At 40.7% G+C, this 15,506-nt stretch overlaps 1 protein-coding gene across 4 annotated transcripts in view; it reads right to left on the bottom strand.

Annotated features, from left to right (window-relative positions):
* Positions 1–239: 239 nt before the first annotated feature.
* LOC121575149 (SAP domain-containing ribonucleoprotein) overlaps positions 240–15,506 on the bottom strand; it is an 85,645-nt gene continuing 70,378 nt past the window's right edge. For all 4 annotated transcript variants that reach the window (XM_041888049.2, XM_041888050.2, XM_041888048.2 and 1 more), the window contains exons 10-11: positions 3,749–3,835; positions 240–1,139 (exon numbers count right to left, since the gene is read on the bottom strand). In XM_041888049.2, coding sequence (XP_041743983.1) covers positions 1,098–1,139; positions 3,749–3,835 — 129 coding nt within the window. In that variant the 3' untranslated portion in view covers positions 240–1,097. The remainder of the gene's footprint in view (positions 1,140–3,748; positions 3,836–15,506) is intronic.

The following is a 15,506-nucleotide window of genomic DNA, read 5'->3' as shown; positions in this document are numbered from 1 at the left end:
AAAAAATTGTTAGGATTCAGGTGTAATTGCAAATAGTGATTAATCATGATTAATCCACTGAAAATTCTGATTAATTTGATTAAAAATTTTAATCATTTGACAGCCCTAATTTAAATATGAAAAAACAGTATTGGTGGTGCTATAGCATATGGTTGAGGAGACTTTTAGCTGGAGTTCAGTAGGAGTTTGATTTAAATTATATTGTGAAATGTAGTAAGAACAATTTGTCAGAAGTCCAATAACAGTCACATGTTTTATTACAGATCTAGAAACGATGTACTCATTATTAACTGTTTACAAACCCACTTAGCAATCGTGTTAAAGGGATAGTTCGCCCAAATAAAAAATCACAGTGTAAGGAAACCAATATGAAAGTAGTCTTTGGACAAGCAGAGACCGCAATCCATGTTTGTGTTTACCTGGCTCACATCACCAAATGCCAACTAGTATTTCTGCCAAAAACCAATGCCAAGTCAATATAGCATGTTTGAAATGCTATGCCTAAATCATCCCAAAGTGTCTGAAATGTATTGTATAGCACAATTAAGTTACTGTAAGATGATTATAAAGTTAGCTTAAGTGTGCAGCCAGGAATCCAAACTGGCAAACTATTGAAGTGGATATCTGATTTAACAATGAATTTCCAACTGAACAGTTGCTTAGTGCCTCCACACTTGTTACAGCATGTCCATTGAGTGACAAATGTCACAAACCTGGAGCAGTGGTACCATACCACCTGGTTCGCAGGAGACTATTGACAGGTTTAGCTATAAATTGCTTAGTCATTATCCAATGGGGCTGGGACACACCCAAATCCCTGCCAGGGAACATCAAACCCTTCTCCCCTACAGAGTTCCTTTAACCCCTAATGGTGTACACAGACTTATTTCCCAACAGCAATAGGACAAGTTTACTCAAGGGTTATTAGGACACTTGTGGGAAATTGGATAATATCTTTAATTTCTAAACTTTTACATACTGTAAACATTATTTCTTACTGAACAGCACAGGTTGGTATTTTACCACTGTAGAACAAGAGTAACAAGTTTAAAAAATACAAAATGAAATCTTTAAAAAAGTAGAAATGTCCAATTGGATCAATTATTTCCAAATCGTTCTGCTCGTTTCCTCTTCTTTGCCTGAAATGGGGTAAAAACGAACATGTAAGGAACATTCTACATACACTTCCGGTCAAAAGTTTAAGAGCACCTACTTATTAAATGGTTTTTCTTAATTTTTTACATTGTAGAATAATAGTGAAGACATCTAAAACTATGACATAACACATATGGAATCATGTAGTAACCAAAAAAGTGTTAAACAAATAAAAATATATTTTAGATTCTTCAAATAGCCACCCTTTTCCTTGATGACAGCTTTGCACACTCTTGGCATTCTCTCAAACAGCTTCACCTGGAATGATTTTCCAACAGTCTTGAAGGAGTTCCCACATATGCTTAGCACTTGTTGGCTGCTTTTCCTTCACTCTGCGGTCCGACTCATCCCAAACCATCTCAATTTGGTTGAGGTCGGGGGATTGTGGAAGCCAGGTCATCTGATGCAGCACTCCATCACTCTCCTTCTTGGTAAAATAGCCCTTACACCGCCTGGAGGTGTGTTCGGTCATTGTCCTGTTGAAAAACAAATGATAGTCCCACTAAGCCCAAACCAGATGGGATGGCGTATCACTGCAGAATGCTGTTGTAGCAATGCTGTTTAAGTGTGCCTTGAATTCTAAATAAATCACAGACAGTGTCACCAGCAAAGCACCCCCACACCATAACACCTCCTCCTCCTCCATGCTTCACGGTGGGAACCACACATGCGGCGATCATCCGTTCACCCACACCGCGTCTCACAAAGACACGGCGGTTGGAACCAAAAATCTCCAATTTGGACTCCAGACCAAAGGACAAATTTCCACCGGTCTAATGTCCATTGCTTGTGTTTCTTGGCCCAATCAGGTCTCTTCTTCTTATTGGTGTCCTTTAGTAGTGGTTTCTTTGCAGCAATTCGACCATGAATGCCTGATTCACACAGTCTCCTCTAAACAGTTGATGTTGAGATGTGTCTGTTACTTGAACTCTGTGAAGCATTTATTTGGGCTGCAATTTCTGAGGCTGGTAACTCTAATGAACTTATCCTCTGCAGCAGAGGTAACTCTGGGTCTTCCATTCCTGTGGCGGTCCTCATGAGAGCCAGTTTCATCATAGCGCTTGATGGTTTTTGCGACTGCACTTGAAGAAACTTTCAACATTTTTGAAATGTTCCGTATTGACTGACCTTCATGTCTTAAAGTAATGATGGACTATCGTTTCTCTTTGCTTATTTGAGCTGTTCTTGCCATAATATGGACTTGGTATTTTACCAAATATGGCTATCTTCTGTATACCCCCCCTACCTTGTCACAACACAACTGATTGGCTCAAACGCATTAAGAAGGAAATAAATTCCACAAATTAACTTTTAAGAAGGCACACCTGTTAATTGAAATGCATTCCAGGTGACTACCTCATGAAGCTGGTTGAGAGAATGCCAATAGTGTGCAAAGCTGTCATCAAGGCAAAGGGTGGCTATTTGAAGAATCTCAAATATAAAATATATTTTGATTTGTTTAATACTTTTTTTGATACTACATGATTCCATGTGTTATTTCATAGTTTTGATGTCTTCACTATTATTCTACAATATAGAAAACAGTAAAAATCAATAAAAACCCTTGAATGAGTAGGTGTTCTAAAACTTTTGACAGGTAGTGTACATGTCATGTGTTTCAAAGGTATACAGAAGAGCACATACAGAATTAATTGTAAATTGTGACTCCACAGAATCATGATTTCTATTTGTGGAATATGCATGTGCAACAATAATAAATAGATATTTCTTATTAAGTGAGATTAGAATTGCTGAATTATTATTTAAATGACAGGGTGGTGGTGAGGAAGCAGAAAGATCACAGAGTATTTAGTCAGTATCAAGACAAGCAGGCCTGATACCTGCAACATTACAACTACAAGCATCATCCTTACATATATGATTTAGTCATTTGATTTCTTATTTATGCATAATAATGAATAACCATATTGCATGCTAGATAACATAACAGCAGAACTAAGCAAGCACAAAATACTGTAACTGCTTGTCATTGCTGGATGACTATATAGGTCATCGACACGCTCCGATATCCCCTGGAATTCCTTTGTGTATGTTCAAGGGAACATCATAATAATTCAAGACATTTTCAAAAAACTGTCAATGTATAAACTTTGAGAACTGTAAAGTTAGACTCTATGCTTGTATACCCCTATGAACCTTGGAAACAAGGACATTTTCCAAGAATATTAATTGTGAAATGTGGAAATTAAGCCATCATTTACACTTGTTAAAGATGACTCACAATACATTTACCCAACAGATTTGACACATCTATTGACTCAAAATAGGTTCACAACATCAACTAAATGTTTGCTTTTGGTTTTCTCTTTCAAACACTGCCTAAATATTGAGGCAATGCCCAATGATTCTTCCCTCAGAACTATGCTATTCTTCATTATTTTTCTGTTCTAAAACATTCTAATAGCAACTTACAAAACATTCTTATACCCTCCTCCCCAACACACAATTATGTGAACATTCCGTTCGCTTATTTCTCACAACAGTGTTTGATCACTTACAAATCTGTCCTACCAGCTCTCTTTTGGCAACAACAGGTCATAGCCCAAGAACATGAAAACAAAACATTTTGTACCTCGCTATCTTCGGCCCCAACTACAGCAGCAGCAGTGAGAATCCCAAACCTCTCCTTCCTCTTTTTCAGCTTCTCGTCGACTTCAACCTGCAACACAACATCAGAAATGGATGAGGAGACTTCCAATGGTGTAGACAAGTGTTTTGGAAAAGCAACAAATAAATGACATTCCGCTGACAGAAATGCCAAAGGACATTGAGTAAGGTGGGAGAAAAATACCCCCAAATTCTGGGTGTAAATTAAAAGGCTGAAAATCTGGTGGCCTGGCGAATAATTTTAAGGTTACGCGAGGACACAGCAAGCTTTTCCCTCACACACTGTGCTCTGGTAGAGATTGCCAACAAGAACAAACTGACAGATTCCAGGTCACTGGTCAAACCTCCAAAACACAACCCTTGAGGTCGGCTCCATCCCGTCCACATCCCAGAACCAACGTGAGGAGCGGGATGGGCTGAGAGAGGGACGCCCCATACAGCCTTACTAGCTCAAAGACCAACAAAGAAGGCAAATATGTGCTTTTGGTTGCGCTACCACCATAATTGTTCAATTAAGAAGAAAATAAGTTGGTCAAAGTTACATTATTTTCTGAAGTTAAATTAGCATGGGCTTGACATTCAGGTAAATTTGCCATTGGCACACCGAATGAAAAGAATACTGTCCCAGGAAAGCAGATGCTGCGCGCATCATTTAAATGTTATCTTTAATTTTCGGGCTGAGCAAGTAGCCTATAGTCTATAATGACCTAACCTCCATACACAAATAATAACATTTTAACTTGACAATATCAGATTTACATAGATTGTTTGGAGGGAAAAAAATAAACCTTTGCGCAATCTCAAAAAGGGTGTTATTGTTAGCGATTTTGAACAGTCAGTCTACAGTTGTAGGGCCCTATAAAATCTGCTTTATCTTTTGGTAAATTCAGTTTTCCCCATTTAGTTTTTCCAGGTTTCCGAGTTTTCCTATTTTTTTTTTCAGGTTTTCACTCTCAAAATCACACTTTTTTTTTAATAGAAAAACTACAAACATTTTATGTTTTAAGTCCACAACAATGCTTAAACCACATCAGGAGAGGGTGTAGTTGGGGGTGTAGTTGCCCTTTAATTAAATTGCGCACCTAGCAGAACGCTGTGTTTGGCTAGCAGTGTTTTTGTACTGTACAATGTACAGCATAGGCTACATGTGATGGCAGAGTTTGCAAAACAAATGTCCCACGATTGATACAAATCATTATTCTGCCAGATAAATAATAATAATAATAATAATAATAATAATAATAATAATATGCCATTTAGCAGACGCTTTTATCCAAAGCGACTTACAGTCATGTGCGCATAAATTTTTACGTATGGGTGGTCCCGGGGATCAAACCCACTACCCTGGCGTTACAAGCGCCATGCTCTACCAGCTGAGCTACAGAGGACCACAGAATCCACAGAAGTCCAGATAGGCCTAGACTTGGGACTAACATTTTTGAATACCTGGTTTACATACCCATTTTGAATAAATCATGATGATAATAAAAAAAGCAAATTGTGAACCAAAAATAACATAACCAGCAAAAATAAAATCACTGGCTCCCTAGCGACCAATAAAAAAATTGTCGTCGTACTGCCAAGTGAAAGGGTCGCAAATGTGAGTGTTTTGGTCACAGTCTTGAACCCTGCCTCAATAGTGCAAACAATACTCCTTTATAAAAAAGTACACCATAAGTAATACAAAATAGTAAAACATTTGAAAAAGTTATGTTTGGAAATATATACAAAATAAGAATATACAGTAGATAGGGCCATGCTTTGTTGGCTTTTTTTTCTCCACTTTGCTTTTACGGGTATTTCCAGCATGATCCACTAGGTTTGGTACAGGTAGAAAATCCTATTAAATGCTCCTTTGGTATGATGTTCTTACTGTGGAATGCAGTGTTTGGTTTTCGCCAGGCATAATGGGACCCATCTCGTCCAAAAAGTTGACTAAAGTTTGCCAAAAAGAACCTGGATGATCATCAAGACTCTTGGAAGAACGTTCTATGGACAGATGATTCAAAAGTATAACTTTTTGGACGACATGGTTCCAGTAATGCCTGGCGAAAACCAAACTCTGCATTCCACAGTAAGAACATCATACCAAAGGTCAAGCATGGTGGTGGTGGTGTGATGGTTTGGGGATGCTTTGCTGCATCAGGACCTGGACGACTTGCCTTAATAGAAAGAACCATGAATTCTGCTCTGTATCAGAGAATTCTACAGGAGAATGTCAGACCATCCGTCTGTGAGCTGAAGCTGAAGCGCAGCTGGGTCATGCAGCAAGACAATGATACAAAACACACAATCAAGTCTACATGAAAATAGCTAAAAAGCAACAAATTGGAAGTTTTGGAATGGCTTAGTCAAAGTCCAGACCTAATCCCAATTGAGATGTTGTGGCAGGACTTGAAACGAGCATTTCATGCTTGAAAACCCATACGTCACTGAGTTAAAGCAGTTCTGCATGGAAGAGTGGGCCAAAATTCCTCCACAGCGACGTGAGAGACTGATCAACAACTACAGGAAGCATTTGGTTGGAGTCATTGCAGCTAAAGGTGGCACAACCAGTTATTGAGTGTAAGGGGGCAATTACTTTTTCACACAGGGGAATTGGTTGTTGCATAACTTTGTTTATGAAATAAATGAAATAAATATGTAATTGTTGTGTTATTTGTTCACTTATGTTCCCTTTATCTAATATTAGGTTTTGGATGAAGATCTGATAACATTCAGTATCACAAATATGCAAAAGTAGAGAAAATTAGAAAGGGGGCAAATACTTTTTCATAGCACTGTATGTATTCACCCCCTTTGCTATGAAGGCCCTAAATAAGATCCAGTGCAACCAATTACTTTCAGAAGTCACATAATTAGTTAAATAAAGTCCACCTGTGTGCAATCTAAGTGTCACATGATCTGTCACATGATCTCAGTATATATACACACCTGTTCTGAAAGGCACCAGAGTCTGCAACACCACTAAGCAAGGGGCACCACCAAGCAAGCGGCACCATGAAGACCAAGGAGCTCTTCAAACAGGTCAGGGACAAAGTTGTGGAGAAGTACAAATCAGGGTTGGGATATAAAAAAATATGGCACCACAACAAACCTGCCAAGAGAGGGCCGCCCACCAAAACTCACAGACCAGGCAAGGAGGGCATTAATCAGAGAGGCAACAAAGAGACCAAAGATAACCCTGAAGGAGCTACAAATCTCCACAGCGGAGATTGGAGTATCTATCCATAGGACCACTTTAAGCCGTATACTCCACAGAGCTGGGCTTTACGGAAGAGTGGCCAGAATAAAGCCATTGCTTAAAGAAAAAAATAAGCAAACACGTTTGGTGTTCGCCAAAAGGCATGTGGGAGACTTCCCAAACATATGGAAGAAGATACTCTGGTCAGATGAGACTAAAATTGATCTTTTTGGCCATCAGGTCCTCTGTAGCTCAGCTGGTAGAGCACGGCGCTTGTAACGCCAAGGTAGTGGGTTCGATCCCCGGGACCACCCATACACCAAAAAAAATGTATGCACGCATGACTGTAAGTCGCTTTGGATAAAAGCGTCTGCTAAATGGCATATTATATTATTATTATTATTATTATCCCCACAGTGAAGCATGGTGGTGGCAGCATCATGCTGTGGGGATGTTTTTCATCGGCAGGGACTGGGAAACTGGTCAGAATTGAAGGAATGATGGATGGCACTAAATACAGGGAAACTCTTGAGGGAAACCTGTTTCAGTCTTCCAGAGATTTGAGACTGGGACGGAGGTTCACCTTCCAGCAGGACAATGACCCTAAGCATACAGCTAAAGCAACACTTGAGTGGTTTAGGGGAAACATTTAAATGTCTTGGAATGGCCTAGTCAAAGCCCAGACCTCAATCCAATTGAGAATGACTTAAAGATTGCTGTACACCAGCGGAACCCATCCAACTTGAAGGAGCTGGAGCAGTTGTGCCTTGAAGAATGGGCAAAAATCCCAGTGGCTAGATGTGCCAAGCTTATAGAGACATACCCCAAGAGACTTGCAGCTGTAATTGCTGCAAAAGGTGGCTCTACAAAGTATTGACTTTGGGGGGGGTGAATAATTATGCATGCTCAAGTTCAGTTTTTTTGTCTTATTTCTTGTTTGTTTCACCCCCAAAAATATTTTGCATCTTCAAAGTGGCAGGCATGTTGTGTAAATCAAATGATATCCAACCCCCCAAAAATCAATTTTAATTCCAGGTTGTAAGGCAACAAAATAGGAAAAATGCCAAGGGGGTGAATACTTTCGCAAGCCACTGTACAAGCCCTTAACCAACAATGCATTTTTACAAGCCTCAAGACTTGTTTAAAGGTCGCCCAGAACCAGTAAAAAAAAATGAATGGAAGTATATTTTTATTTATTTATTAACAATCTGTTTTTCCATGTATGAATCTGTTATTCAAAGTGTTTCTATGGGCTAGTAGCAGTAAAACCAAATTCAATATTTCACCAATTCATTATTTAAAAATGTTGATACCTAAAGGGGTCCTAAAATTCAGAAACAAATAGCTAAATGATCCGTGGTATGACCATCTTAAAACAATTCCATATTAGCTTAGAATTAGCTACGTGAGGCTTATTTGATTGAATAGAAGTTATGAAATGGTTAGGTTACAAATGCACTGATATAAGTGAACACACGTGTCATTTCGGCAATTTGAAAGAAATCGACTTTATATCGGAGTTGTGCCTGTTGATATAAATAGAGGACTCATCATGGATATAACTCGTTTTAGCATGGACATTGCAATTGAGGGCTTACACCATTTTAAAGTACTCAACTGGGTGGGGATTCCTATGAGTTGAGAGCAATCAGCCAATGAAAATGAAAACGGACTACTTTAAAATGGAGATAGCATCAATGGCGCTGCCCATGCTGTCACAGACGCTATAATGGAACAGATACAAAGATGAGTACTCTCTCTATAGCCTGTTGTTCACACTTGTATCTGCCCTGTTTATCTATTTTGTTGTACTGTTGTTACATTTGTATTGGTGTTTCTTGTCCGATGCGCTCAGGGTGTTGATCTCATTTGAGGCATGCATCATGAGCAAAGTCATTGTAGCCTATCATTTCACTTCCCCTATGAGAACCATGAGCATTGGCTGACTTGGCATTGCTGCAGCCGAAAAGCCTGCCAGCAGTCTACCAAAGGTTGCACCGTGTCCATTACATTACAATGTAGAAAAACACATATTTATCCCAAACTGTTCAATAGTTATCCATATTACCAGAGTTTCTTATTCTTTCTAACCATTTCTATGGCGGATTCACGGCTGCAATTTATGGAAGATTCCAAAACTTTGGACGAAGTTTTCCTTAAATGCTTATGACAAATCCAGCTCCAGAACCAGCCAGCCTAGCCAGCTGGCTAATCTTTTGAATAAGGTGTAGTAAAATAATTACCTAGCAACAACAGATAACATTAGCTAGCTAGATAAGGTTAGCAAGATAGCTAGCTAGACTGACAGCTGTCAGTGCCCTATTTGTAGTTGTTTCTCCACTCCACGTGGAAATCACCACGACGTTCCCATCCCCAATTCGTGAATATGTATTAGGAGCCTACGTCCTTCTTCGGAGGTGGAACCTAAACAAGCATTTCCGCTCTAGGACGAGAATTACCCAGAATAGGGGCAGCAACTTCCTCGGAAGGGGGCCTATATTGACACACCACCACAATAGCCCCAACACAAAACAGCCTCACGTGCATTCTGAGCCTCCCAACGTGCACACAGCGGCACGTGCACACCCAGTTCCAGCCTTCCGTGCCCTATCAACCTCCTGTGCACTCTGAACCTCATCATGAACGCTCAACCTACTGTTCAGTTTCACAAACAACCACAGTACCACCCAGAGTCTCCTCAACCAATACCAGCCTCCTCCCAGGCAGCCAGAGGTTTACTCTATCCCGTCCTACTCCGCACCAAGGCAGCTTCCTTAGCCAGCACACCAACCTCGATAGGTCACCACCTCTCAAACCCAGAATGTCCTGAACCCAGAGAGACATCCGGTGAACCACCAATCCTCTGCAGCACCCTACCAGGACCTTCAGCAGTATGGTAGACCCCAACCAGCCTCACAAGTCTTTGCCATACCTACTGCTCACTTCTACCAAACACCTGACCAATGGCTAGTCCCAGTGCTACCAACTTACACCCCCCAAGCAGCGTACACCCAGGAATTCATCCCGCATAGAGGGACCTTCCTTCCCCAACTTCATTCATGGACCCTAAGGAGTTTTCCATGTTGCAAATGGCCCTCACAAACCTCCTGCCTGAAGAGAAAACAGAGAAGTACAAGTATCACATCCTCCTACACCACATGCACTTGGTGTCTGCCCGACGCATGGCCCTGGCTTATGCTGATGACCCCCAAAGCTGTCATCAAGGCAAAGGGTGGCTATTTGAAGAATCTCAAATATAAAATATATTTTGATTTGTTCTAACACTCTTTTGGTTACTACATGATTCCATATGTGTTATTTCATAGTTTTGATGTCTTCACTATTATTCTACAATGTAGAAAATTGTAAAAATAAAGAAAAACCCTGGAATGAGTAGGTGTGTCCAAACTTTTGACTGGTACTGTATATACCAGGCGGTGTCAGAGGAAGGCCCAAAAAATTGTCAAAGACTCCATTCACCCAAGTCATAAACTGTTCTCTCTGCTACTGCACGGCAAGCGGTACCGGAGCGCCAAGTCTAGGTCCAAAAGGCTCCTTAACAGCTTCTACCCCCAAGCCATAAGATTGCTGAACAATTATTCAAATGGCCACCCGGACTATTTACATTGACACCCCTGCTACTACTCGCTGTTTATTATCTATGCACAGTCACTTTACCCCTACCTACATGTACAAATTACCTCAACTAACCTGTACCCCCGCACATTGACTCGGTACCGGTATCCCCTGTATATAGCCTCTGCATTGTTATTTTATTGTGTAACTTTTTTGTTTATTTTTTACTTTAGTCTATTTCTTGAACTGCATTGTTGGTTAAGGGGTTGTAAGTAAGCATTTCACAGTAAGGTCTACACCTGTTGTATTCGGCGCAAGTGACAAATAAAATGTGATTTGATTTGATTGAAGCCACATACCAGTCCATCAACCAAGCTCACCCTTAAAACCCTGGTTCTCCAGCTACTGACCATTCTCAATGTAAGATACTGCTCCTCCAGTACTCTCAGAGAAATTCCTTCCCAGAAGACCTCCATTTGCTGGAAAGTGATAAAGCGGTCCCCTTGAAAAGCTGCCTCAAAATCCTATCTCCTGAATTAGACAAGTACACAGGTCTCATTCGAGTTGGGGGCAGGCTCCGGAGATCTGAGACTCTCAAACCAGAATCGTGCACACATTAGTGCTAGATCCGAAGAACCCAATCACCCGGCTCCTTATCAAACACTCTGATGACAAGCTTCTCCATCCTGGTGCTGATATGGTGTTTGCTGACATTCACAGTCATTTCTGGGTTTTGAAGGGACGTCAAGCTGTGAGTCAACACCAACATTCATGCCTCAAATGCAGGGAATGGAAGGCCAAACCCCATGTGCCCAAAATGTCTGACCTACACTACATATACAAAAGTATGTAGACACCCATTCAAATTAGTGGATTCGGCTATTTCATCCACACCCGTTGCTGACAGGTGTACAAAATTTGCACACAGCCATGCAATCTCCATAGACAAACATTGGCAGTAGAATGGCCTTACTGAACAGCTCAGTGACTTTCAACGTGGCACCGTCATAGGATGCCACCTTTCAAACAAGTCAGTTCGTCAAATTTCTGCCCTGCTAGAGCTGCCCCGGTCAACTGTAAGTGCTGTTATTGTGAAGTGGAAATGTCTAGGAGCAACAACGGCTCAGCCGTGAAGTGGTAGGCCACACAAGCTCACAGAACGGGACCGCCAAGTGCTGAAGCGCGTAAAAATCGTCTGTCCTCGGTTGCAACACTCACTACCGAGTTCCAAACTGCCTCTGGAAGCAACGTCAGCAAAATAACTGTTCGTCGGGAGCTTCATGAAATGGGTTTCCATGGCCGAGCAGCCGCACACAAGCCTAAGATCACCATGCGCAATGCCAAGCGTCGGCTGGAGTGATGTAAAGCTTGCCGACATTGGACTCTGGAGCATTGGAAACGCGTTCTCTGGAGTGATGAATCACGCTTTACCATCTGGCAGTCCGACGGACTAATCTGGGTTTGGCGGATGCCAGGAGAACGCTACCTGCCGGAATACATAGTGCCAACTGTAAAGTTTGGTGGAGGAGGAATAATGGTCTGGGGCTGTTTTTCATGGTTCGGGCTAGGCCTCTTAGTTCCAGTGAAGGGGAATCTTAATGCTACAGCATACAGTGACATTATAGACGATTCCAACTTTGTAGCAACAGTTTGGGGAAGGCCCTTTCCTGTTTCAGCATGACAATGCCCCCGTGCACAAAGCAAGGTCCATACAGAAATGGTTTTCGAGATCGGTGTGGAAGAACTTGACTGGCCTGCACAGAGCACTGACCTCAACCCCATCGAACACCTTTGGGATGAATTGGAACGCCGACTGCGAGCCAGGCCTAATCGCCCAACATCAGTGCACGACCTCACTAATGCTCGTGGCTGAATGGAAGCAAGTCCCCGCAGCAATGTTCCAACATCTAGTGGAAAGCCTTCCCAGAAGAGTGGAGGCTGTTATAGCAGCAATGGGGGAACCAACTCCATATTAATGCCCATGATTTTGTAATGAGATGTTTGACGAGCAGGTGTCCACATACTTTTGGTAATGTAGTGTACCTTCTTACTGGCTCCGCCATCCCCAACCACCCTTCTATTCAACAGGAATGTATTGTTTTGGCCCCTTCACAGTGAAGACGTGCCGACGGAATGAGAAGAGGTGGGGAATCTTTTCATTTCCAATTACTTGATACTATTTTCACACAATAGTTTCACAAGATATTGATGAACAGAAGAACACAAGCATGCACTTAGAGGATATGTTTGTCACAAAAGATTGAGTTGAGGGAAGGGTTGTTTCAGTGTTGGCCTATGAAAAGAGTTGTGCATTTCTTTAAGGCCTGCACAGTCAGTGAAAGGCTCTGTGGGGTCTCCATAGTTCACATGGCAAACTCTCAAAAACCGGTTGTCCCCCCCTGCCCCTGTGATGCCTTAAGCAGAGGCCAGTGTTGACACAGTGCTGGCCAATCTAATTTTGATTGTCAGGAGCAGGGAACAGCAATCCCCCCCTCCACCCGCCGAGATCATCAAGTTCATTCCCCCCCCCCGAACAATATTCAGCCATTCCTGGGCCTCATGGAGTGAGCTCACTGGAGTTAATCTCTGGCCTCTCTATCCTCCCTCTCTTGCTCTCCCTCTTCCTCGCTCTTTTTCTTTCTCTATTCACAAAGCCATTCTAGAACAGCTTGAATTAGTGACAGTTATTATTCAGACTAATGAGTAAAAAAATCAGAGGCTACAATAGTGGACCATGTCATGTAGCTAAGTGCATTCATAAATCTATCATTCTTAGCTAAATGCAAAGACGGGGGGGAAAATGAACCGGTCAGAGGTGAGATGACGTGTCTAACACTTTTCGTATGTCACTTTTTTCACAAATCACAACCTTGCCCACAGAAACACTCAAATACGAAAGCCTTCAGACGTCGCTATTTCTGATTAATAGAAACTGACAAAGAACTCTCAATCATCTCTGTACCTTGACATCACCCACTGGGCAAAAACTGGTTGAATCAACGTTGTTTCCACCTCATTTCAACCCCCCAAAATCTATGCGATGACGTTGAATCAACGTGGAATTTTTTGGGGGGTTTGCAAAATTTAAGGGCATTTAGTCATTGCTTTTTTCTTCTACTTTTAACCTAAATCCAATGATATGGTGATATTTTTATTTATTTCACATTGAATTCACATTAGTTGAGAACTCAAATATTACTAATATTTCTACTATTGCATTTTAGTTACTGTTTATACACACTGCTTATTTATTTATATACTGGATTCTTGACATAGCTCACTGTAATATATATTGCTGAGCAATTAGTGGTTTTTGAGGTCGGTTCGGTTTCGATTATTATAATTGTTTTAATTAAATGCACTATGCATTATGTTGGTTGAATGCTGTAACACAGAATAAAACAATTAATAAAAGTCCCATGATGGTAGTGACTGTCCATTACTTCTTATCACTTATTAACCATCATTTATTCACATTACTCTAATAAAACATTTCAGTTGTGTATATTACATGTGTTTTATTTTATGACTTTATTATTTAATTCCAAGTCATCATCTCATCTCTATATATAAATAAGGCATACTTTTATGACTGCTGAATACCAACTGTCATTCACTAAGATCATGTATTTTCAGGAAGAGATACCTCACGAAGCAACTGCTCTCTATCCCTCTCGATCGTGCAAATCTCCATCAAAATCCGTCAGTTTAAGCTAGAGATATAAGGTTTTTTGCATGGGCTGCGTCTCAATCCACCGCATCCACCCAATGTCGGCCTACCGAAAAACAGTAGCGTCCAACCGGTTTGGCTTACAAACTAATATGACCACTCCATGGAAAGGGGACTCGTCTGAAGGTAACCCATACAAACGAATGGAGGTAGTTTTGTGCCAACAAAAATAAGGGGCTAAATGTGTCAAAAAACACATATATTTCTTGAGCTTTCTTATATCTCCTAGATATAGGACACTTCAAAACCTTATTCCTTATGGTACATTTTTTTGACTGTATTTTTTCACCATTTATGAATGTGTTATTCAATGAGTTTCAATATGCTAAAGTAGTAAAGGCCAAATTCAATATTGTATCAAATCATTTTTAAATACTTTTGATTTTTTTTATACCTAAAGGGGTCCTAAAATTCAAAATGCTAAATGATCCATGGTATGACCATCTTAAAACAATTCCATATGTTAGCTAAGTATCTCCCCCCCCCCACGGCTTAAAAACGAAAAATAAGACATTTATGTTAATTGCTCAGGACTACTAATATATTTCCTGCTGTATATATATATAATTCCTAGTATATCTTGTGTAAATTCATTCGGTGTAGATACGTATAGATTGCATTTGGATTACTGTCACAGTGCTATTTGGGTTGTTAACTGGATTCGTGCCGACATATCTTTAGTTCTTGTTCTTAGCTTTTTTTATCGATTATTTGTGTACACCTGTTTGACATTTTACTGCATTGTTAGGAGCTAGTAACGTAAGCATTTTGCTGCACCCGCTATAACGTCTGCTAAACTGTGTAAACGACTAATAAACTTTGATTTGATTTTGATTTGAACTCAATCAAATGTAAATCATTACTAGACGTTGAACTGACATCTGTGCCCATATTCTGAGGGACATTAAATTATGTGACATGTCAAGAAGCATTCTTTATTTTCCCAGATATGTATGGCCAGATGGCCCTCTTTACTTCTATTCAAAAGTGTGTGCGTACATTTGAGTGTGGTTCCATACACTTTGTGGGGGGGGAAAGGGCCCATTGCTATTATAATTCCAGATTCAAATGCAGATAGAGCTGAAAGTCCGGCCAAGCCTCCTCCTCCTTAAAAATCACACATGTAAATGATGGTCCTTCAAATGAGTAGACAAATGCCTTGTCTATGTGTGGAGAATGATAAATGACCTTAGCTGGGGATTCAGTTATTCACACATTCATTCTCAGGGCCGA

Source organism: Coregonus clupeaformis, chromosome 10 (genome assembly GCF_020615455.1).
Source record: "Coregonus clupeaformis isolate EN_2021a chromosome 10, ASM2061545v1, whole genome shotgun sequence".
Lineage (NCBI taxonomy): Eukaryota > Metazoa > Chordata > Actinopteri > Salmoniformes > Salmonidae > Coregonus > Coregonus clupeaformis.
This window is presented reverse-complemented; position numbering and strand designations above follow the sequence as displayed.